This window comes from Phalaenopsis equestris, unplaced genomic scaffold (genome assembly GCF_001263595.1).
Source record: "Phalaenopsis equestris unplaced genomic scaffold, ASM126359v1 Scaffold000301, whole genome shotgun sequence".
NCBI lineage: Eukaryota > Viridiplantae > Streptophyta > Magnoliopsida > Asparagales > Orchidaceae > Phalaenopsis > Phalaenopsis equestris.
In genome coordinates, this window is record NW_018164743.1 from 115,098 (window position 1) to 140,794 (window position 25,697).

At 34.1% G+C, this 25,697-nt stretch overlaps 1 protein-coding gene across 3 annotated transcripts in view; it reads left to right on the forward strand.

The window, feature by feature from the left end:
• Nucleotides 1–25,697, forward strand: part of LOC110025495 (probable trafficking protein particle complex subunit 13 homolog) — a 106,887-nt gene that overhangs the window by 55,094 nt on the left and 26,096 nt on the right. For all 3 annotated transcript variants that reach the window (XM_020726006.1, XM_020726005.1, XM_020726007.1), the window contains one exon: nucleotides 13,217–13,291. In XM_020726006.1, the coding sequence (XP_020581665.1) occupies nucleotides 13,217–13,291 (75 nt within the window). The remainder of the gene's footprint in view (nucleotides 1–13,216; nucleotides 13,292–25,697) is intronic.

The window sequence follows — 25,697 nt, forward strand, 5'->3', positions numbered from 1 at the left end:
TATATTTGCATATATATATATACATATATATTTATTTTCAGTATTAGAAAAGCAAAATTAGAATGTTGCTAATTCATCTCTTTTCATGCCTCTGTCTTGTCTTGTCTTGTCCTAACCATTAAAATAAAAAAAGAAAGCAAAAAAGAAGTGAAAACTAAAATCTAAATCCAACCATTCTCTCTTCTCTAATGGCCTTACTCAACCCCTTTTTTCTTATCCTACTGCACAAATTTCACTTTTTTCCCTTGTGTTCCTTTGTCCAGAGCTCACCTCTTTCCCGCATAACCACATTGTTTGCCTTGTTCGCCCGCGAGTAGGCCATCAGTGGGAAGAACGTCTTGCTACTAGTTTCTCTTAATTTCGACGGCTTCTGTAAACTTACCTCTCTCTTGCTCAAGTCTTGATCACTTCCTGCTCCACTTGTCTTCCTTAATTGAAACCCTAGCCGTACCTATCTACTTGTGCCTACCCTTTGCCACTGCTCGCAACTTCTTCCTTCTAGTCGTTTAAATTCATATGATTGATCCCACATTCTCTGTCTCGACTCCTCATTGGTAACTTGCACGCACAACTCCAACCATCACATGACTTACACTTTTGTTTGTCACTCCTCTCTTCTTTTGGTTACACAACACCATGCCGACGACCTCAACCTTTTTGGTGACAAAATCGTCAACACCATGCCGACGACATCAACCTTTTTGCTGACAAAATCGTCAAGTTCTTTTGCATCCTAACTTTATACTAACTTCCTTAACTAACTTGCCTAATGCCTCTTTTAACCCTAATTGGCGGCAATCATGTTGTCCATCTTAAAGGTGTATTTTGGGTGGCTGCTATTTTTTGAAGAAACAGTTGTGAAGTTGCTGTTAGAAAAAGTTGCTGCTAGAATAACGGTGAGACTGTTCGGATAATTTGCTGTGATAATTTGCAACTGTTCTAATGAAAAAGACAATTATATCCTTATAGTTATAAATTAATAGAATGACCACAATTTTCAAAATAATTGTAGGAGAATAGTAAAAATAGCTTCAAGAATATAAAAAATATGCCAGGAGTCGAAATTTCTTTAGTGTATCAATTATAAGTCATCATTTAATGAATAAAATTAAAAATAAATAGTAATGTTATAATGACACTTTCATGTCCAGACAATCAAGTCTTCAGGATAATTTTCTATCCATATCATGTCTCTTGACTTGTATACTATTTGGAGCAAACTCCTTTATGTAATTATCCCATTGAAAAAACTTGCAATCTTCAAGTGTCATATTTCTGGTATAACAATAAAATTTTCTCTTATAGCTCCCTTCCCTTCTTGATATGTATTCAAAAAACTGCGTGCCACAATGATAGTACAAAAGTCTTGTAGTACCTGATGAACCGAAACTTATTTTTTTGAGATTATGATTATTACGCTTTTTATTGACAAATTAAAATACATATGCAATAGAACAATAACAAAAAAAAATAGGGTTCATAATCAGAAAAATACCAGATATAAAGAAAAATATGATCTCTAACGTTATAACTTTAACAATTACAATACAAAATATGGAAGAGAAAATATGCATCAATCAATCCTTAATTCATTTGAAACAGTAAACATCAAAATGAAGACATTAGAGAATATTAATTAGATGTACTCGATGAATTCACCAATACATCTCTAATGTCCTCTCAACTGTATCATCTTTTGAACACTCTTCACTTCGGGTGTGTTGAAGTCATTCGCACAAAATTTTCTCTTGAGCATTGATTGACCCGCTTAATGTTCGAATGCTTCTACATGTTGTCGGTTAACTTTTTTTTTATTTTGAAAATTATTTTTAAATTTAAATTAATAAAAGAGGTATATAGTTTGGGTGTTGAAAGTAGTATGTTTTATTTTTTTAAAAATGAGACCAAATGGACTCATTAGTTTAATAGTTTGCATAATCGTGTCCAATACCGTGAATACTACACATTCCCGAAAGATAAGGGTAAACTTCGATGTGGACCCAATCTTACAAACTAAGAAATTTTTGACATCCGTTTGACTTGTAAACCATTTATGTGTGATGAACATGTTTCCATGCCTAATATAAAGATTAAGTAGGGTTTATTTTACCTGGGTTCCAAGTTCTCTATAAAAGCAGACCCCTATAGTTAATTACATTCTAAATAACGAGGGTCACTTGAGAAAACTCTCAATGATGATCAGAGGTACTAGTCTTTAAGAATTTAAAATTTAGGTTTTCACGGTAGGACGTGGAAAAATAAGTGAGAATAACTCAAATAGGAACAATTATTTTCAGGAGTCTAAAAGACGAAAAAGATAGGGGTGTCATAGATCATGAGGAGAAACCTCAGTGACTTCTCAAACTATCTTAATGTGTAACTAAAATGTGTAACTAAGTTTTGGAGACTAATGTGTAACTAAGTTTTGGAGACGATGTTATTTAGGTGTTTAATTCTGCTAATTCTTATATTTGCATAATATATTTGCATAATATCCGATTATGCAAATATCCCGCAGAGATAAAAATGTTTACGTCGTACCACACGACAATCTCAGAATCTAATGCGAGTTAGGACTTATGTTGCACAACATGGTTACACAGGAGTCTAAAGAGAGTATGAGGATTTACGTCGCAGTGGGTGAGTTACCTCGAAACTATATAGGTTATTGTTTAAACTAGGGAGAGATTGCTAAATAAGATTCTCTTGTTACTCGATCTAAGCTCATTGCCGTGCTGTCCACAAGTTTAGCTCCAAGCTCCTTATTGAAGTAACAGTCATAAGGTCTAAGATTCATAAGGTTTTACCAGGTGTGTTTCAAAGTATTGGTTTTGTTGTCATTCAAGCATTATTGGGGGGCTAAAGTTGATTAGAGTGACACAGGTTAGAATCTCATGGTTCCCTCATTCCGGTATCACTATTTTCTTTTGAATTTTTCTTAGTTTAAACGAGTTGTTAAGTAGGGGTGTAAACGAACCGAACACGAACGAACATAGCTCGTGTTCGTGTTATGTTCGTTTGAAATTATGTTTGTTTGAAATATGCTCGTGTTTGAAATTGTTCGTAAAGTTACAGTTTGTGTTCGGTTTGATTTGTTTAAAATGTTTGAAATATTCGAATTGTTTGAGTCATTCAAATTGTTCGAAACCTTACAAATCTGTTTGTATTGTTGGAATTGTTTAAATTGTTCAAAATCTTTCAAAAGCTTAAACTTATATAAAATTAATGTTTAAACATCTATGAATCACAACATAAATGTAAAATAGCCGAAGCACAACTCACAATAAAATCATAATATCATATGTCAAAAAATTCAGATCTAGAGGCAACATGCGAGATTTCACTCCCAAAATTATGTTTCACTTAAAGAAATTATATAAATCTAAAAGAAATATAAGAAAATTTAAACTAAGAGACGGACCTGAAGATAAATGTCAAATTATAGAATTTAATGTCTAAGAGACGAACCTGAAGATCAGATTATAATTTGTAGGATTTAATTTTTTAAAATATGATAAATTTTTATATATAAATATTTCAAATTAATTTATATTTCGAACAATAAGGATTCAAACACGATCGAACAAATGCTTGTTCGTGTTTGGTTCGTTTATAAACTGAATGAAAAAAAAATGTTTGTCTTCGTCTCGTTTGCTTATCAAACACGAATTCTCCAACGAACCGAACACGAACTGTTCGCGAACAAGGAGCTTTTTTGACAGCCTTATTGTTAAGCTCATTTAAACTGAAAAGATCTCGTTAGCAACCGTAGGCTACCTCATTCGAGGGACTCCCACAAAGTCAAAAGGACGTGTTATGTTTTTTTTTTGTTTTGTTATGAAAATATTGTTTTGTTTTGAAAATGTTGTTCAATTGTTGAAATATTGTTTTGTTTTGAAAATGAAATCACAACTATACATGCATGATACATTAAAGTAAGAGTAAATTACAGTGATAAAATGATCATAAATAAAATGTACATGCTCATAAATAAAATGTACATGCGAAATAAAATGTACATGCGTAACTGGGGCATCTGCTGCTACTATTCCCGCTTCGGGATTAGCTCATAAAACATAATATAATTTGCAAAGAATTTAAATAAATTTGCAGGAAAAGTGAGAAAACAGGAAATTTAGTGTAAAAAGCAATAAAAAGAGTCGTAACAATAGCTAAGAACTCCCAAAGGTAATAAAAAAGCTTTCTACGACTCCGGACAGCAACTAGGAACTCCCAACGGTGATCGTAAAGCTTCCTACGACTCTGGACAGTAGCTAGGAACTCCCAACAGTGATCCTAAGGCTTCCTATAACTCCGGACAACAACTAGTAAGTTTACATGGTGATCCTACAACCTCCTAAGGCTCCGGGCAGCAACTAGCAAGCTTAAACGGTGATCCTACGACCTTCTAAGGCTCCGGGCAGCAACTAGCAAGCTTACACGGTGGTGACCCTACGACCTCCTACGGCTCCGAGTAGCAAATAGCAAACTTACACGGTGATCCGACAGTTTTCTTTAGTTCCGAGCAGGACCTAGCAAGCTTACACGGTGATCCTATGACCTCCTACGACAACTAGCAAGCTTAAATAGTGATCCTACGACCTCCTACGGCTCCGGGCAGCAGGTACCAAGTTTAAACGGTGACCCTACGACCTCCTACGGCTCCGGGCAGCAACTAGCAAGCTTACACGGTGATTTTTTTGGCTTTCTACGGCTCCGGGCAGCAAGTAGCAAGCTTACACGGTAATCCTACGGGTCTGGACAGCAACTAACAAGCTTACACGGTGGTCCTACGACCTCCTACGGCTCTGGGCAGCAACTTTGAAGTTCCAAACAGCATCCTACAGCTCTCCCAACTTTTATACAGTAATGGACAACACTTTTCAGGACCTCTACAACCTTCCTACGGCTCCTCGCAGCAAAGAGCAGCATCCAAACAACTCTCACAGCAATTCTAAATCACGAGCAACACTTCTACAATGATTAACAACTTCCAAACAGCCACTTACAACAATGCTAAACCTCGAACAACACTTCTACAATGCTTAGCGGCTTACAAACAGCCACCTATAGCAATGCTAAACCTCGAACAGCACTTCTATAGTGATTAGCGGTTTCCAAACAGCCACCTACATCAATGCTAAACCACAAACAGCACTTCTACATTGATTAGCAGCTTCCAAACAGCCATTTACAGTAAAGAACACCTTCCAAACAGCTCCATTTAAGCCCATAGAGTTAAATAAAATACTGTATCGCCAAAATAGATTTTATCTCTTTTTTTATGCTTTGACAAAGCGGCGTGCACAAAAAAAACAAAGAAAGAACAGAGGAGAAAGCAATAGAGAGCTGCAGCTTAGGTATTAGATATAATAAAAAATGCATGGTATGTATGTAAATGCCCTGATGAGAAGCATAAGTTAAGGGAAAGCAGCAGATAATGAGACAAATGACAATGGAGGAAGAGTAAAAAAATGAACAAAACTCAAATCCCATAAACTCTTCTATGATTTGGGAAATCTATGATTTAAAGTAATGATTTAACAATAGCTGAAAAATCATCATAAGATTTGAATTAAATCCTCCCCAAGCGCTTCGGTTCGCCGAGAGGAAGTGCGGAGCTTGGTAGCGGTGCTGAGAGGTAGGAGCAGGGGACGGCGCGATTGAGGGTTTCGATTCACTGAGAGGAGAGCAGGAGAGTCTCTCGGTCGTGCGCGAGAAGGAGTCGAGTGGGCTCTTGGTCGTGCGGGAGAAGGAAATAGGCTAGCGGGAGAGGAGCTCGAATCGTAGAGAGGGAGCGGGATCAAGCGGGCGGAGCGAGCGGGATAGCCGAATTTCTTTCTCCGTGAAGAGTAGGAGTTGAGGTGGGGAGGAGCGGGGGCTGATTAATACCGGTTCGAAGGATCTCGCTAATTGTATAGCTGAACTTTCAAAATATCCATTAGAGGTGATTTGGCAGGGAATTGAATAGTTTCCATGCGCATAGGAGTTTTATTGGACAAATGATATTCTTCAAGTAAAATTAATTAATGTGAAATTAAATGGTTGATTTGGAATTCAAATTTTGAAATTTGAAATAACCAAGCTCGTGTTCTGAATTAAATCCGAGTCAAACTCGAGTTGAACCTGGGTTGAGCCCGCGCCCGCGCCCCGCTAATTAAAAAAACGTGCATCGATTTTTGTGCTAATTGCTTGTGCGCGAAACCATAATGATATGAGTGTCCTTTTTATCTAAAACTGACGTCTCAGACACATCTGTTTGGTCTGTTACGTCATACGAGTTTGTCCGGATGAGTTTACTGACGGGCAAGTCAATTCATGTGAAAATCGTGCAAGGTGCGTTGCGTGCGCAAAATGCAGTGTTAGTGAGAATTTGAGTCGCAAGTTTTTCTAGGGGCTGCTCCTATTGATGTAGGAACTTAACTCGAGTCTCATTTATCAATTCTAACCAACTCGGCAAAATGCCGAGGATTCGGGACCGCCCATGCGAGACTCGGAGTGATGAGGTGACTCGAATCTTTTAAATGGTGTGGGTCTGGTATTAGTCCTATAGGAGGGTCAAACAAGGGAAGCCTAAAACTAGATCCTAGGCTCTAAGGAGAGAAGTGAAGACCTCACCCGAAAATTATGTTAACACATGTATGCATTATGGATATTCATCCAAGACCTTGAAATCAAAATCGCATTGAGATAGACGTCTCCGAATAAAATTATGTAGAGCTATCGTTGTATCAATTATCTTTATTTGTTTTTTGAAGGAATATGTCGACATATCTCAGAGAATGACCCACTTATTTTCACACGTCTAATGCTCTCACTTCGTAATGATGAGTAGGTTTTTTTGAAGAATTCCTTTATTCCTTCAATCACTTGACTGCTGTGCTTAAAGTTAAGAAGACGATATCTTGTATTGGGGAAATGCTTAGAGTTGTAACACATCAAATATGGTCATGAATATACTAAACGGGTGAAGACAATTGAAATTTATATTCATGATGTCAAGAAGTGAATTTGAAAATGCGACTATCATGAGCACTCTCTTCCCATCCAATCATTAAGAACATAAAACACATGTTGAAGTCACAAACTGGTAAGACATTTTATGTTGCAGATTCACAGTGCCTATACATACAAAATTGTCATTATTGTTAATGTGTGGCTCGATATGTGTACTATTCATTGCTCCTATAAAATCCTATTTAAAATATTTATTAGAACAATTTTTCTTATGAAACATTCATGCAAAATAAATAGATTAATGTATACATTGAAGAACGACATTATCTTATATCAGTATGAATTTCTCTTGGTTTATGTGCAAAAGCAGGATCTATGAGTTTGACAATGTTTGTTATTCTAACAAAAAAGTTAACCCAATATCAAAATATCTGTTAATCGTCTTTGTTGAGCGTTGAAATCGCTCAGAAACAATAGGAATGGACTCATGGTGTAACATAACGTATAAATTGATAGCTAGTACTTCTCTGGGTGCAAATCAAGATGATCCATGCAAACCATAATAACTGCAACTAAATCACAATTTTTTTCTCGACATCCGAAACATACTAAGGATTCTGCTTGGTTGACTATGTAGTAGGTTACCAATCCACTTGTTACTCACAGATGACGCTAATACACATGGTGTCCTGCATAAATTTGTCTGACAGTACTCATGTATAAGACATACTGTAGTAGTCAGAATTGTTGCTCATTCCACTTCCCTAAAATCTCCTCTTTATTTGATGAGCCCATCTGACTATTTTATGCATGTCAGAATATATTAAAAACAATAAGTTATGCTATAAGTGAACAATTATATAAAGAAAATATTGCAACTAGTGCGAAACATACATGCTGAAATGTTACATTAACACATCACATGATATTGTTCGATATAAAAGTACAAGGCTCTGTTTGGGCGGGCAGCTTGGATGCGGCGCGACACAACACCGTGTTTTTTTTTTTTGCCGTTTGGTTTGGCGGCGCCCCCGTAGCTTCCCGCAGTATCGCTCGAAAGCGGAAAGCCAGGTTATAGCTGCGGCCTAGCTTCGTCGCCGCGACTTTTACCTCCGTGCCCCTTTGACCCAGCCCTAATGCGAAGTTGGATTTCCCGCGATCTTCTCCTTTCCCCTCCTCTTTCGGTCGGTGACGGTTCCTGCTCGTCTTCCTCATGTTCTCCTTGTCCTTGTCTTCTCCTGTTTTCGTCATCTCGTCACAGAAAGGGTAAGAAATTTTGACCCTTCCCCGTTAGATCTGTTTCTATGATATGATTTGCTGGTGGTTTCCTTTGGGTAGTACTGCGTTTGTTTTTGATGTTGTTCTGTTGGTGTTTCTCTGTGGTTATGATGTCTGTCTTTCTTGTATTGAATTACAAATAGGAAGGTTTTCTTGCTGTGTAGCTTGGATTTAGTAGGGGTTTCTTTGGGGTACTGCAACAAGTGCAGTGAATTGTTCCTTGATTTCTTTGGGGAGGAAGGGTTTCTTTGGATTTGGTGGGGGGTTTCTTTGAGGTACTTCGTCTCTGTTAATTTATTTGAGGCCAATGTTTTACTTTGGGGTACTGCAACAAGTGCAGTGAATTGTTCCTGGTTTCTTTGGGAAGGAAGGGTTTCTTTGAATTTGGTGGGGGGTTTCTTTGAGGTACTTCGTCTCTGTTAATTTATTTGAGGCCAATGTTTTACTTTGGGGTACTGCAACAAGTGCAGTGAATTGTTCCTGGTTTCTTTGGGAAGGAAGGGTTTCTTTGAATTTGGTGGGGGGTTTCTTTGAGGTACTTCGTCTCTGTTAATTTATTTGAGGCCAATGTTTTATCTCATACTATTTACAGTTCTTGAACATGGAGCATGATTTTGTTCTTTAAGAAATGGAGGAATTGATCACTTTGTGAGTGTAGAAAATTTGCTTTGACATTAAAGAACTTGTTAAGTTTTGCAATTAAAAATTTAAATTTTTTACGTATATTAATCAATTATATACATATACGTATCCAATACTTAAATTTATTTCACAACAATTATTAATTTCGTATATTTACATATATTAAACATTTCATATAAATACATAACAATTTTTAAACAGTTTTATCAAACAGGGGCAGCATGGTCATTTCTCTAGAAACAACTGACCCACATCTATTTTCACACAGCTGCACTACTAAATAGACAGCCATCTTCCCCGTAGCTGCTTCCCCGTAGCAGTTTTTTGAGGCAGCGTAGCTGCAGCTAAAAAGCTGAGAAGCTACAGCTGCGCCAAACAGACCCTAAATTATTATACACTAATGAGAAAAAGAAATAATTCAATACAAACTAACTTGACTAATTATTTCAAAAATATTGGAGGCAAGGAAGTCTCCATTCCGACACTACTATCATGAAAGCCTCTCTTTATTCGATATTCTAAAAGTTTTATGGAAAATAAATATAAGGATATATCATTGAATATCTTGGGTGAAGTTCAATAGCTTCATGATCTCTGTCATGGTTGGGTATCCCTAAATAATCGTGCAAGCACTGAATGTCATACAGGTTGTGACTTGCTGCAAAATCTGCTCAGATAAATGTTGGGCACCAACCTTCATTTTTTTCTTACGCTTCTGCATGGAGGGTGGAGCGCTTGGAATGGCTTGATTCACCTTATTCTCTCCCGTGGTGTTTCCTCTTGGACTTCATTTGAATGAGCATATTCGAGTGCATCTAAATTTTGGAGGAAGCCTTGTGTTGTTTCCGAGACATGTGAGCCCGTGGCCACAACATTGAAAAAAATAGAACAAGTTTTTCCTCCAGCTCATGGTTTGTGCTAGAAATCCCAAATTTTTTGGCATTGGGCAGGATCTGCAGTAGATAAAATCGAAGTTCAATAAATATGAGAATATAAAGAGTTCATATAACATTTTCTACTTATTGAAATTTTTTCTTTCCACCATTCTTGTGATGCATCCACTGTTTTTCTAAGGAGTCCCAACCTAATCCAGTTGTCTCTCTCTTTAATTCTTTTCAAAATTTTCAAATTTTTTTAGCTAATCCCATTGGTTCTTCAATTGAGTTTATCTTACAATCTCCATGTTCTTTCATGAAAGTTTTTGGTTATGTTTTGCTAACCTTTTTTATTAAAGTGCGTGGTTGTTCTATTACCAATTTCGATTTTTTTCAAGCATAAATAACATAATAAGATATTGACCTCTCTCTCTCAAATTGTCGATATACCACATTCCTTTTGTCTCCTCATCTGATTTATCATGTAAATAAAAACTTTTGGTGGAATAATATAATTTAGCCTGCAATTTAAAAAAATACTTATAAAATTGAAACAAAATTTATAAAATAAGCAGATCAAATTAGAGTTCAGTGAAATCAATTTATTAAAAATTGCTCTATCCTGAGTCACCAACTGTATCATACACAAGATTTAAGACCACGCAATATCTGTGCTTAACTATGTGATGTGTTTTAAAATTAGGTAGTATGTGTGGTTAACAGTGTCATGTGTGCATTAAGATCAAGTATTATCTGTGGTTAAGAGTGTCGTGTGGTAAGTTCATGTAGTATCTGTGGTTACTAGTGTCTTATTTGCTCTAAGACCAAATGATATTTGTGGTTACCGGTGTCATATATGCTCTAAGACCAGATTGTATTCATAATTAAGAGTTTGATGTGTGCTCTATGGCTACATATTATCTATGATTAATAACGTGATTTGTGTTTTAAGACCAGGTAGTATTTGTCACAAATAAATGGGGACAATTATATAAGTCATAATTGGTAATCAATTGAGCTATTTTTTTCTTTTAATCATTGCTCTACATAACATTACAAAAATCAAAGTCGTCAAAACCCACATTACATATATAAATGCATAATTGTTTACTTTTTTGTATGCAGAAAATCAATCAAATCACTTCCACAATCAATAACTATTATTGCAAAACTACAACCAAAATCACAACCAACACCAACCATAACCATCAATGCAAAGCTACAACCAAATCCAGAGCCAACCCCTACCAACAACCAACATTGCAAAACTACAGTTACAACCAACAGAGACCACCAAACCACTCCCCTATCCGCAGCTAGTAGGCAATATAGACCACTAGACCACAAAAAACTTGCATCTTCATTACCAACAATTATGCAACTTCTTAAAGAGTTAAGACAAGTAAAGACATAACACGTCTCCTTTAAATATATGACTTTGTTATAAAAAGAAACGATTATGACTAGAATACTCTGACTTTGTGATTTATTACAAAAATGATATAATAAAATTACTTTCATAACGAAAGTTTGCAAGTTCCACTATGTCCTTAATTATTTAGTGGTGAACTATAAAGCACATTTGATAGGGCACAAAGCCCTTTATTAGCTAAATTTGACCTAAAACTATTCTCTTAGATGAGTATCCATCTCAGATTTTTAAGGTTCTTTTTGATGATGTGAACCATCATTGTAGATAAGGATTCTTGAGTTAGGTTAGTTCAACTATATCCTTTGACTAAATAAATTAGGAATCATGACAACCATAGAATTTTAAATGGTTTTGTCATCATTTTTATACCATTTGCATTATAAGCTAGAAGTGATTTTTTTTTTCAATTTAGAACCAAATTGTTATTATTATACACTAAACAACCAATGCCTGATGACTAGCCTTCAAAAGTTCTCTCTCATCGCTAGGAGATATAAGTAATCATAGAGGCTTGCGTCTAAGGTAAACGTATAAATTGTTCATGAAATTCTCGCAAAATGAGAGTGAAATGTATTAGCGGATTTGCTTTAAAAAAATTTGACCTAGAAGAATAAACTCACTTAAGAGAGCATGACATGAATTTATAAAGCCTACAACATGATTGAGGTACATTTGGCCTAGGAGTAGAATGTAATTATTTCTTAGACATGAATTGTTGGAATTTTTTATTCTATTATTGATACATTTCTATTCATCTTTCAGATATTTCAAGTTTATCTTTACCTGCAAATTCATTATACTATCTTGTACCCCTTTTCATTTTATATTTGTTTAACTTAACCTAACTCGTCCCCCCATCATTTTCACAAAAAATTTTGACTAAGGCATGCAAGAAGAATAGTACTAGGCGCTGATTCATTTGTAATGGAAGGTAAATAATAGCTTACTTGTTTCTTTATATTGACATAGCTTATAGTTAATGCCTTATTCAGAATCTTTATATTACTGATAACTTTTACTTGATATACTATATACGAATAATATATATAACTTGTTTAAACTTGCTCATTTTGAGGTTTAGCTGAGCAGCTTTGCCGCTAGATGTACGCAACACTTTAATGTGAGGCATATGTCTAGTTTCAAGATGTATGCACTGTGCACATCATATTATTTTGGATTAGGATATTTTTAAATAAATATTAAAAATAAAAAACCCATTTATTATTTCTTCCTCACGCCTCATGTAACTTTGGTCACTCTCCGAGACATGCCCAACCCCTTCTCTCAAGCCTTATGTCTTCTTTGGATGTTGCTATTTTCCTACTTGTTGATGTTTGTGTCTTTGCCATGCTTTTCCTCAACAAGTGAGACAACTCTTTTTCCTCTTCCTCCACATTTCTCCTGGTGGTGATTGAGATGGATGATGAGAAGAATGAAATGAGAGTTCGTTGACACAGTTGATGATGAAATAGGGGAGAAGAGATGTTGATTCGGATGAATACCTATTTGTGCTAGTGATTTTTGATTTACTTTTGATGGTTTGTTATTCATTATATTTTCATTTCAGTGTTTGACAGTAGGAGTGGGAGAGAAACTAATTATATTATTATTATTATTTTTTGAATTGTTAAGTTATTAGTTCTTACTTTGATATTTGCATAATACTTTTTTACTTCAAAATTTGATAATTGGATGCTATTATATTACTTAATACTTTATGCAATTTGTTACTTACTATGTTGGTTGTTAATATGTTAGAAGTTAGGATGCTAATATGATTCTTTTTATTTTAAAATTTAATTTGTATATAGTACTTTTTATTTTGCATAATTTATTGATTATTAGACTTACTTTAACTCGAGGTTTACAACTAGCTTCACAGACAAAAAGCGTTTCAATATTTAAATGCATAATTTTGAACCTCTTTATATAATATTTGTTTGTAAAGCATTTCCCCTGCAGAAATATTACCTATATTCATATACCTACAGAAAATATATGGTCATCTTAGAAAGCATGCTTTTTTTTGCAGCCTTTTGTTCAGAAGGATATTGACTTACAAGTTGTTGAAGTGCCGTCTCCCATTATATTGGAGAGGCCATTTCTGGTAACATGCTAAACTTCAAATGAGTATATGTATTGACTTTGTTTGTTGGCACTTTTAAAGTGAGAATTTGAATTCTAGTTACATGGCATTTGATATTAGATGTATAAGCCTATAACACATGATAGTTCCTGCTTCCTTTAATTATGGCAGCATGTGTAAGGCACACAAATTATTGTTGTTATCATTTTTTTTGGGTAGTAGCCGCATACTTAAATGCAATTTGGTTAGTGCCTCCTTAGTCTTACCCACAGATTGGAGGTCTTGTTCCATTACCGGGGCATTCTGTAGTTTTTTAATCATTTCTTTATTATGATCATTGTGTAATTTTTTTTTTTTGATTTCAGCTCACACGGATGATAGAAGATGCTTGAAACATCATTTCAACTACATCACATACACGTTAAACGTTTCACAATATTTTGCAAACCATGTTTCTGTGAACCATTCAGATTTTGGAATGCTTTTATCTATTCTGCTTTGATGAATATTTAAATCTTTTAGCATTTACTATTTTTTCATAGATCATAATAAGTAATTTGAAAATTGGCCATTGGCTGGATGATAGCAATTATTAAAAATAAATTTTAATTTTAATTATTTGGATTTCGTATTTTAATCTATTTTTTAGTGAAGCAATTCATGTAGTTTCTTGGGATGGTGAAAATTCTCATCTGACCACACATGATGTTTGACATGACACAAATCTTGAGGCATCTTATAAGGATCAAACCGACCAGAGGGATCAGACTAATCAATCTTGAGGCCTTTGAGCAATAATGTTTGACATGGCACATAAATCATGAGGCATCACCTATGGATCAAATTAGCCAGAGGGATCATACTAGTCAATTTTAGCCAATCTTCTTGGATAAAGCCCAATATGTTTTTTAGAGTGCATTAATGCATGAATTAATCCAATTATGGTTTAAACAGGCACTCCGAATTGAGTTGGTTACTTGGTTTGTGCAGCCTAGCTTGATTTGGTCTTCTTCATCACGCATCACGACCTATCCCGATGCTTAGAATTGACTAAGATGGTTACTGTGGTCGGACGACATTAACATCTAACTATCCATATTTTTGGAACTTTCACTATATATAAAAGAGCTGCTAATAATCCACAATTACAATAAGGAAATTTAAATCATCCAACATTAACAAAAAATTTGGAAGTAAAATCTCTATCCATACAACCATATATGTCTATTCAAACGAAATAATACAAAATAAATTACAAACATATCATACTAGTACCTATCAACTGCAGTTCTCCTACTGTAAACTGTCTCTCTTGCCGACATATCAACTAAAATTTTTCTTTTGCTGAAAGAAATCATTAATTGCAACCTTAAATATGACTTAGTAAATAATTATAATCTAATATACATTAAATTCTTATGCTATGTTATGCATGAATGACAAAAAAAAATTCAGTTCATTTCATTAAACTTTAAATTTATCCGTTCTCGTTTCACTTTAAGTATTTACTGTTTTTAAATTTTTTAAAAGTTATAACAGTATTGCCGTCTTATCCGAATGTATCCAAAAAAAAAAGGTCCGAGGGCGTCCTTAAAAAATGTGCCCAAAGGTACCTTAAAATTGCACCCGAATGTGTACATTTACTCTTTCCTTTAACATGCACGGGTAGATCTCATCCCTTGCCAGTACCATCTAGGGATAGTCCTGTATGACTTAAACCTTTACATTTTATTCCATGTGAATTTAAAATCATTTAAAATATACATTCATTAGTCTGTTGTTTTCCTTTTTTTATGCTATTTCAGACTTTCAAAATAAAAATAATGAATGAAGTTTTGGTTTTAAATCATTTATTGTAATTATTCCTTTAATTAAACTTTAATCTAATGCGTAAAAGAAAATAATTAGTAACTTTTATTTAAAAAAATTCTTTGAAACACTTATTCCTTCACTTCCCCTAGCACTTTGACTTCTCTATTGTTTGTTATTTTAACTATTTAATAAATTAAAATCACTAAAATTAATTCATAAAATTTGTTAATATGCAATTAATATCATGTTTAATTAAAATAATTTACATAATTAATGCATAAAACTTATAAATCTTTATTTTATCCTTCTTTGAATACCTTAATTCTCTTTTTTCTTAAATCCTAAGAATTCATCAAGTCTTCGATTCCTAAATTAGGTAAACTACAATTAACACTTATAAATAAACACCCACTCTCTCTCTCTCTCTCTCACACACACACACACACACACACACTCACATATATAAAATTTATTTATATAATAACATATTAATTAACTTATGAAAATATTAAACATACCTTTATATAAATTTGGGCCTTTGCTCCGAACCCAAGCTCAAAAGCTCCCCTTCTCCCCACGACATTGCTGAAGCTTTCCTTTTTCTTCTTCTTTGGGTCGTGGTTTGTCTCAACAGAGCACACCACCACCACCTGCTTCTTTCTCTTCCTCTACGCGTGACAACAATCCCGAAGCCGCTCAACTAAGGCTCAACTTCAACTCAACACACGAGCACAACGCTCAAACCGCGCCTCCTCCCTTCCTCCACAACTTCGATTGTCTAGGGCTTGGGATAGACAACATACTAGCAAAATTTCTCCTCTTCCTTTGAACGCAAGTCGCACAATCTCTCTTCTCCTTCTCTTTTCAACAGTGTCTCGACCTAGAGTAGTGCCAAAGCCGCACGATTCTCTTCCTCCTTCGATTAGGGCTCGACGTCAAAACAGGTAAGGGACACTTTTTACTCCTTCCTCTCCTCCGCTGCTCTCGATCATTCTTTTGATCTCTCCCACTGTCTCTCACTCGTTTGCTTTCGAATGGGGGAAAAATGCAGAAGGAGCGAGAAATAAGTTTCTTACAAGGGGTGCATCTCCTTTAACTGCCGATATTCATTTATTATTATTATTATTATTATTTTATTTTAAAATTCAGTTATTACAACCTCTTGTACTTGAAAAAATTTCTTCCTCGAAATTTGGAAATATTAAATACAACAATAAACACACCTCAATTGAAAAGCTGTGGATATCTTTCTCGCATATCAGAAACATTCCTCAAGTTGCATCCTTCTCCAACCAATGCTTCTATAAATTCTTCACAAATGGGATCTCTCTATTCCAAAATTTCTTCAGATTATAATCCAATATTCGTTCAGGCTCCTCAATATAAGACAAACAGAAATATTTAAGTGATTTGAGAGTTTCTTGGCTTACTAAACTCTATAATATTATTTTAAAAATTGAAAAATTGCCTGAGAAGTAGAGGAAGTGTATTTTGGTTCCATTTTTAAGAATAAAAGGGATGCATAAAAGTATGCAAATTATAGAGGAATTAAGTTGATGTATGATAATTTAAAATTACGAGAGAGGTAACTGAAAATAGGTTGAGACGTGATACAAAAATTTCTCATAATCAGTTTGGGTTTATGTCGAGCAGGTTTGCTATGGAAGCTATATAATTATTGAGAGGTTTGATGGAAAAGTACAGAGAGAATAAAGAGGATCAATATATGATTTTTATTGATTTAGAAAAAGCTTACAATATGATTCCAAGAGAAGTTTCTTTGGAGAGTTCTATAGTATAAAAGTGTTGATATGACTTATATTCAAGATTTTAATTATATGTAAACTAGATCTATTACTTGTGTTTGAACAGAAGAAGGATTGACCAAGTATTTTCCTATTTTAGTTGGATTACATCAGGATCGGTTTTAAGCCCATTTCTTTTTGCTTTAGTTATGGATCCTCTTACTAGACATTTATAGGAGGATTTACCTTGGTGTATGCTTTTCGCTGATGATATCCTTCTTGTCTGATGATATGCTTTTCGCTGATGATATCCTTCTTGTGGATAAAACTAGAAAAATATTTCAGAAAAAAACTTGAATTATGGATATCTACATTGGCGTTTAGAGGTCTTTATTTGAGTAGAATTAAAACTGAATACATGAAATGCAATTTTAGTAGTAGTAGCTCTTGTGTCAGAGTTGTAACTATGGGTGTTCAAATCATTAAAAGGTGTGAACTTTTAGATATCTCGGGTCTATTGTTCATAGTGATGGTGACATAGATGAGGATGTTGTTAATTTAGTTCAAGTTGGTTGGTTGAAGTTGAGGAATGCATCCAACTAATTGTGTGAAAGATTGTGTGATCGAAAAGTACCGCTTAAACTGAAAGGAAAATTTTATAAGATGATGATGAGACCTGCAATGCTCTATGCTGCAGAATATTAGCCTTTAAAAGAGAAGCACAAAATAAGTTAAGTTTTGCTGAGATGAGAATGCTTAGGTCGATGAGTGACTTGACACTTCAAGGTAAAATGCGAAATGAATATATTTGTGATAAGGTAGAGGGTTGCTCCAGTGACTTACAAGATTAGAGAGTGTTGTTTTAGATGGTTTGGTCACATTAAATGTCGATTATCTGATGATTTGGTTAGGAGAGTAGATGTTCCAGTTTCGACTAATGTTAAGAAATGCAGAGGTAGACCTTAAAAGGATTTGGACATATTGTATAAAAAATGATCTTAATCTATTAAATTAAACGAAATTATGAAACTCAATAGGACACGATGGAGAAAAAGGACTCGTGTAGTTGACCCCATTTAGTGGGATAAAGGCTTGTTGTTGTTGATTGTTATAGCTTTTATACATTGATAAATGTTAGTATTAGTACAATATATATGAAATGATTTTTTGGTCTTCTTATACAAAATCCAAATCAAATGACTATATATAAAATGAAATGCAAAAAATATTGTTTTCAATATAAGAACATCTACATAGTTATTAGTATATTTCATAATCCAGATGACTGTTTTCTAGAATGAAACGCAATATAATATTTACAATTGTACACCCAAAAATGGTATGCACAAATCTTGAGGCAGTCTAACAGTCCAGATCACAGAAAAAAAACTATATGATCTCACGGGCGACTGAAGGCCACCCTAGGCTATTAATGGTCAATCTGATTGATCAAAATCCACTCAGTCGACCGAAGGGTTAACAGTCTACTGAAGGACTATCCATCGACTGAAGGCTCGTCCGAATACCAAAAACCTACCCAGGCTAACATAAGACAAGCATCTACACTAACTACTGGAAAAAGATCTAGTACCCCCAAACAATCTTACTATCAAATGTGAGGCTCTCTCAATAGCTCTATCAAATATCTCCAAAAATCACCAAGGATCAAGCAAGCCGACAGGCCGCCCAAAGCTCCACCGGTTACCATATTCAAAACCGGCTGGCTTCCCAAGGTGAAGGCCAACCGTTGCGCAGACATAAAGATGATAGACTTCCCAGAGTGAAGGCCGACTCGTATCCATACAAAAAGTCACATTAAAAAATAATAATACCCTGTACAACCCTTCAAAAGATGGGGTAAGCATGTAATTTTGCACTTTGTCCTTCTATCTTCTATAAATAAGTGGACTATAGCATGTATTAGGGGCTTTTGCCCCTCTAAGCTTTTGCCTCTTTAGGCTCTTTTCTATGGACCCACTCTGTAGGGAGAACTCTCATCTTCTCTCATGTAATGCCCACTTGCAAGATATAAAATGAGCTACAGAGCCCGAGAATACCCCAGTTCGCCCTTACGGGCCAAGTCTATGTGTGCTCTCTCTTTTTTTATCTCTCTCTCTCTCTCTCTACTTCTCTCTCACGGTTATACCGCTTTGTTCCTTGGGTATGCCTCACATGACAAATCTGGATTCAACAACAATAAATGTCATATGGTAGGGATGCAAAAGAAGATATTGTAATAGCATTTGTATTAGCATGTTGAAGGATGAAGCCACCTCTTTATGATACTAATTTTGATGCCTATTCTTGCAAGAAAAAAATTGTTTAAACTTGTTAATTATATGTGAATAAGTTTTTAAAGTGATTATATGTTCACAATATAGTTAGATTGTGCTCCTGTAATAGGTGCATTATACAAGAAATATAAATGATATTAAAAGTAACATATGTTAGCTATTTCTCCATTAAATTAGAAGCTAAAAATGTGCTTTACGTGAAGTAATGAATGATAATTATTTTTAATGTAAGCACCAAGCTTTACATGCATATAGAGTTCTAATTATGAATTACTATAATTTAGAAGTATACTTCTACACTTATTTAACTCACAATATTTTGTGAATTTAGATTCAATGGGTGAATGAAGAGAATTGGCTTACAATTGACGATAAGCAACTAAAGATAGGTATTGTAATAAAATTTGGTACCACTTTATTTGAAAAAGTTGATAGTTAGCATATTTGATTAAGAATTTATGAATATAATTTTTGATCGAGATGACTCTTCTATATTAGAGATGCATCTTTAATAATTTTGATGAATGTTATTTGTAAAGAAAATATTTTAATTCAACTTGCTATTTTTGACTTGGTACTATAAGAGTCTAAATATAAATTAGAGATGATAGTCATGATAAAAGAGCTATTAGGAAAATCAAATAATCATTGCTAGGAAAACCAAGAGAATGTGATGAATATTTAGATATATATATATATATATATAAATATTGAGAAAATATAAGGGGGCAAGGACGAATAAATTGAAGATTTCAGGCCACCATAATGATCTATAGGTCAGTGATGCAATTATCACCATGGATGCGTTTACTCAAAATGATAGTTGCAGTGACACAATTAATTCATAGATTTTAGTCTCTAGCTACTGGAAGTGGGGGAGCCTTAATGGATAAATATTTGAAATTATTTAAGATATGAAGCCACGCTTCTTTTATAGAGTTGGAAAACTAATTGAGGTCGATCATTCGTTTATGCCTATCCAAAAGATTATTGATATTTTCTATAAGAGAGAAGAGTCACATTTGCTATTTTTTGTCCTTTTAAGCAAAATTTGAAAGACGGTGAGAAGGATGCATATAAGACAAGTATTATGTCACGATTTTTCGACACTGATTTGTGTCTTATTCAGTTAGAAGGCAAATATTGGACAAGCTTATCGGATTGGTGTAGTTAGATTTGATCATCATGCAATATGAAGTTGAATTTATCCAATCTTACAAAATGCACTGCAACTAATTTCAAATGTAGAGAAAAAGTATCATTAGATTTAATGTTAACTAAAAGAAATGTGACCGAAGGCATTGATAGTTACTTAGTTTTAGGATAGAGAGCTAGCAGGCTGAAGATCTACCTAAAGAAATAGTGATTTTCAAAAAAGAGAAAATGTTGAAGGATAAAATAGTGCTCATCTTTAAGTTTGAGAATTTAAATTGGAAGAAATCTATGTCTAACAAAAGTGTAAGTGGTACTAATGTCAAGGATTGTGAGAAATGTGGGAAAACATATTAGGTAGAATGTCTTTCTAGTGATGGCACCTATTTTTGGTGTCATCAAATCATACATGACAAAGTATTGCTCTAATATGGGATAGAGGCCTTCAGCTTAAGTTAAAATAAGTGTTGCACCAACTAAAAGAAATTTTGTACCACAGGAAGTGATTGAGCCGACCCTACTTAGTGGGATAATGACTTGTTGTTATAGGAAGTGATTGAGCCAACTGCATTAGTATCAACTCAAAAATAAATTTAATAAACTATTCAACATAGGTTTGTGCTCTCACATAATTGAAAAAACAAATAAATCTTTTGATATCATCATTTTTTTGTTCTTATTCAAAAAGTAATTTGTCAGAATTTTGGTCTATATTGGAGCACCACTTTTATTTTATTTATTAAAATTTATCAAGAATCTGTGACGCTAAAAATTCTGTTTTTAGTGATTTTTATAATAGATTAGATGCTAAAAAGGGTGAAAAATATATGTATAAACTAGTCAAATAAAGAAAAAAGAAAAATAAAGATTTAACTCAAGTAAAATGTATGAAAGGGGAAATCAAAAAGTGTTTTTCTTAGAAAAAGATATTCAACATAGGTGGGTGGGTTATTTTGATAAAATTTTTAATGAAGTTTCAAAAACTACAATCGACCATAGTGATCTTAATATCCTTAATAATAATAAAATATTTCATTTTTACTGTCGCATTAAAAAAAAGTTGAGGAAGCTTTAAAGAAAACCAAGGGTGAAAAGTCTTTAGGACCTAATGGTATCCCAATTGAAGTGTGGAATTATATAGGAGATTTGGGAGTTTCTTGGCTTACTAAACCTTCTAATATTATTTTAAAAGCTATATTATAGAATATTTTGGTCCCCATTTTTAAGAATAAAGGGGATGCACGAGAGTGTGCAAATTATAGAGTAATTAAATTGATTTGTCATACTTTAAAATTATGGGAGAGGGTAATTGAACATAAGTTATATTATCTCGGACGTGTCTACTATGGAAGCTGTACATTTATTGAGTGGTTTGATGGAGAAGTTTAGAGATAATAAGGAGGATCTACATATGATTTTTATTGATTTAGAAAAAGCTTAGGATAAGGTTCCAAGAGATTTCCTTTGGAAAGTTCTTAAGAAGAAGGGTTTTGATATGACATATATTCAAGTCATTAAAGATATGTATACCAAATATTTTCCCATATCTGTTGGATTACATCAGGGATCGACTTTAAGTCCATGTCCTTTTGCTTTAGTTATGGATGCTCTTACTGGACCTTTACAAAAGGATGTGATGTATACAAAAGGATGTACCTTGGTGTATGCTTTTTGCTGATGATATCCTTCTCGTGGATAAGATGATAGAAAGCTCAGGAAAAACTTGAATTATGAAGGTTTACATTAGAGTCTAAAGGGCTTCATTTGAGTGGATTTAAAACTGAATACATGGAATGTAACTTTAGTAGTAGTAGCTCTAGTGACAGAATTGTAACTATGGGTGATCAAATTATTAAAAGGTGTAACGTTTTAGATATCTCCGGTCTATTGTTCAAAGTGATGCTGATATAAATGGGGATGGCATTAGTAGAATTTAAGTTAGTTGGTTGAAGTGGAGGAATGCTTCGGTCCTATTGTGTGATAGAAAAGTACCGCTTAGACTGAAAGGAAAATTTTATAAGATGGTGGTGAGACCTCCAATGTTCTATGGCACTGAATGCTGGCCTTTAAAAGAGAAGTATAAAACTAAGTTAAGTGTTGACGAGATGAGAATGATTAGGGGTTAGGTGGATGAGTGGCTTTCTTTACACTTAGAGACAAAATGCGAAATGAATATATCTGTGATAGGGTTGGTGTAACTCCAGTGATGGTTAAAATTAGAGAGAGTCGTCTTAGATGGCTTGGTCTTATTAAACGCCGACCATTTGATGATCCGATTAGGATAGTAGAAATTTTAGATTCGATTTATGTTAAGAAAGGCAGAGGTAGACCTAGAAAGACTTGGGCATATTGTATAAAAAATGATCTTAATTTGTTAGAATTAAATAAAATATGACACTCAATAAAACACAATGGAGAAAAAAGATTCATGTAGCCGACCCCACTTAGTGGGATAAAGGTTTGTTGTTATTGTTGTTGTTGTAATGCACTTACTTTGGTTATGCATATTACTTTATATCTTATTATGCCGAATGAGCTGTATATAAATGCTAGTAGAATATTTCATGTACACTATCATTTGCAAAAAAAAAAATAAACTTGATGCCAAGTTGATAGTGTCTCCAATTTTCGAATTTGATGCAATCTTAGAGATGGATTGCTATATAGCCTTTTTTGTAATTATAAATTGTTGTAAAAAGTGGTAAACTTAAGTTAAATAGGGCAAAATTGTAATTGTATTATTTGTAGTAGGCAAATAATGTTGTGATGGTACTTATTGGTGTGGTTATGGTGGGTAACTGTGCTCATATATAGTGGCTAGAAGGCTTGATCGAGAGATTGTGATGGAAGTTGAGAGTTCAAGGTCTTATAAAGGTGCAGTTTGACAACGGTTGGGTGTACTTTGGGGCTTTCTGAAAGGGAGTAACTGAGGTTTTCAAACCAGTGTTCAGGATTTAGGAGTGAATGTCATCCACTTGGATTGCTTTTAAAGTATGGTATGAAATGTGGTGAAAAAATTAAGTGTGGCAAGGGCTAGGTTTTGAGAGGGTGTAAGTGGGAATTCTTCACCTATGTAATTTGGCAATAGGAAGAAACCACCAAGCTGTGCAAGAGAAGGAGCAAATGCAATTTTGATTCAAGCAAAACAATATTTTTATGCATTATCAAGTCTGATAAATTTTTAAGAAATTCAATTTTATTCTTTGAAGATGAGGCTTCAAACCCAAGTTTCATAAGTAGCAAGGCTAAAAAAAATAATTTAAAAGAGGAAGCTGCGGGCCATTTTAAGTCAAATCATTTTCTAGATTGTGTGACCCCTAATTAAATTATGGGAAGAGCTTATCCATACTAGGCATTTAAAGGATGAAGAGAGGATAACCATACCTGATGTAAATGTGGTTGGATTTGCCGTAGTTATCCAAGCCACCTTACTTTGAAGGTTTCATGAAATCCTTAAAGAATTAATTTTTCCATTCACGTAAGGTGGTGGCATTATTTTAGTAATCTTATCACAAGATTATGAACCACTTGATAATGTTCTGCATCATAAAGTCTTTGAGCTAGTGGTTTTACACGCTCAAAGTGGCATGATAAAATGTTAAATGAACATTATAACACTGTGTTGAGCTTGTGGATGCTAGAACTGATCAATCCATGACCCAAATATGCTTAACCAGCCTAAATTTGTTTAGTGCAATCGTGATAGTTTTCTTTTGTTTGTGGAATCTTATCAAACACTTGTGCTCATTAATAAAGCATCTTTTATGGCCGTTGTCATTGGCCTGTCTATCAGCGGATAACTAGAAACTGACTTCTTTCACCAGTCCTCAATTGGTTATTGATGAGGAGCACACTTGCGGTTTTCATTATCACTTATGACATCATGTATCCTTGTTTGGACGTTACAAGTTGCTAAAGCTCCAATCTTCTTTTATTAGCCGTGCTTGTTAGCCAACACCATTTCATGAAAACTCTCCTCATGGTTAGAAAAATATTTCAGGAAAAAATTTTATGGACATTAATGCCTTTTCTTTTTAGATTTGAATATAATAATTCAATAGAAAATTTTATGGAGATTAATGCCTTCTCTTTTTAGATTTGAATTTAGAGGCTATAGACTAGTGGTGGTGATGATTTTTGTTAGCCTTTGCCCGAGCCAGCCCTACTCTGTTCCAGCTAGCCTAAAAAAATGAACAGTTCAATCCATATGAGCACAATTTTTTATGAGGGTGATTGCAATCTATGTCATTAGTTTTGTGTGTGAATGAAATTTGGACCATAAGTAACCAAATGAGGCATTTGCAAGTCTATAAAACTACCAAGAAAATAGTTTATAGGATAAATTTTGACGATGTTGTGGGCTTTGGAGAAAGTTATAAATCATTACTTATAATGTGTTATTGCTTGTTGCTCACACTTGATATCACTCACTAATGACATGACCACATTGTTTCAAAGACATGCTCTTACTAATTTTCATTAGAAGGCACCCCTAACATGGAGACACCTTTTATGGTCTTTGTTGAAAATGCACTATTTTGTGCTATAATTCATTAAGCATTTTGTCCGTGCTAATGTACATTTTTTTTTTTGGTGGCAGGGGGGACCGTTTGGTGCTCGAACGTGGCTTCTCAAAAATTTTCACATTGTTTCCAATCAATGTGCTGCACATTTGACCACTATCGTGCCAATATTGCCTGAGAATGTTGTGTTATCGCTTGTCATGTAGCATGAGAGCTACTATACTGGGTTCAGAAGACGATACACCTCGCCAACATAGGGTATGATGAAATGATTTTAATCTTTTTTGTATTAAAAAAATATTATATTCAAGTAATAATATAAATAACTATTTTTTTTTAATTTCATACATAAGACTCCAACTGATGCAACTGAAGGAAAAATAAAAATAATTGAAAATAAAATTGAAAGTGCAATAAAGAAAAAACTACTCGCACCGAAAAAAGAAAATGCAATAACTAATGTGAATTTGAAAATACCAAAAACAAATCTACTCATGGAAAGTTTGCTTCGATGGAGATGATCCTCCCAGTGGTTGAGTGCAAACTGCTATATAAAAATTCTACGAGCGAGTTTTACAAATCAAACTAAATAAATAATCAATATTTATTATGGCATATACAATTTATTTTATGCATAAAATTTGCAATAGGAGCATCAAATCCTTGTGTCATCATAACTGTGAGTGATTTAAATCATGCACTTCTAAGTAGATATTTACATTAAGCATTATCATGTGTGTTTATCATATAAAGTTTATCAATATTTTAGCACTACCTGATAATATATAAGTGCAGTATATGTATCTATGTATGCATGTGTGTATGTACATACGTACGTATGTACATATGTATGCATTTATTCATGCATGTACGTACGTACGTACATGTCGGTTCAGCTAGC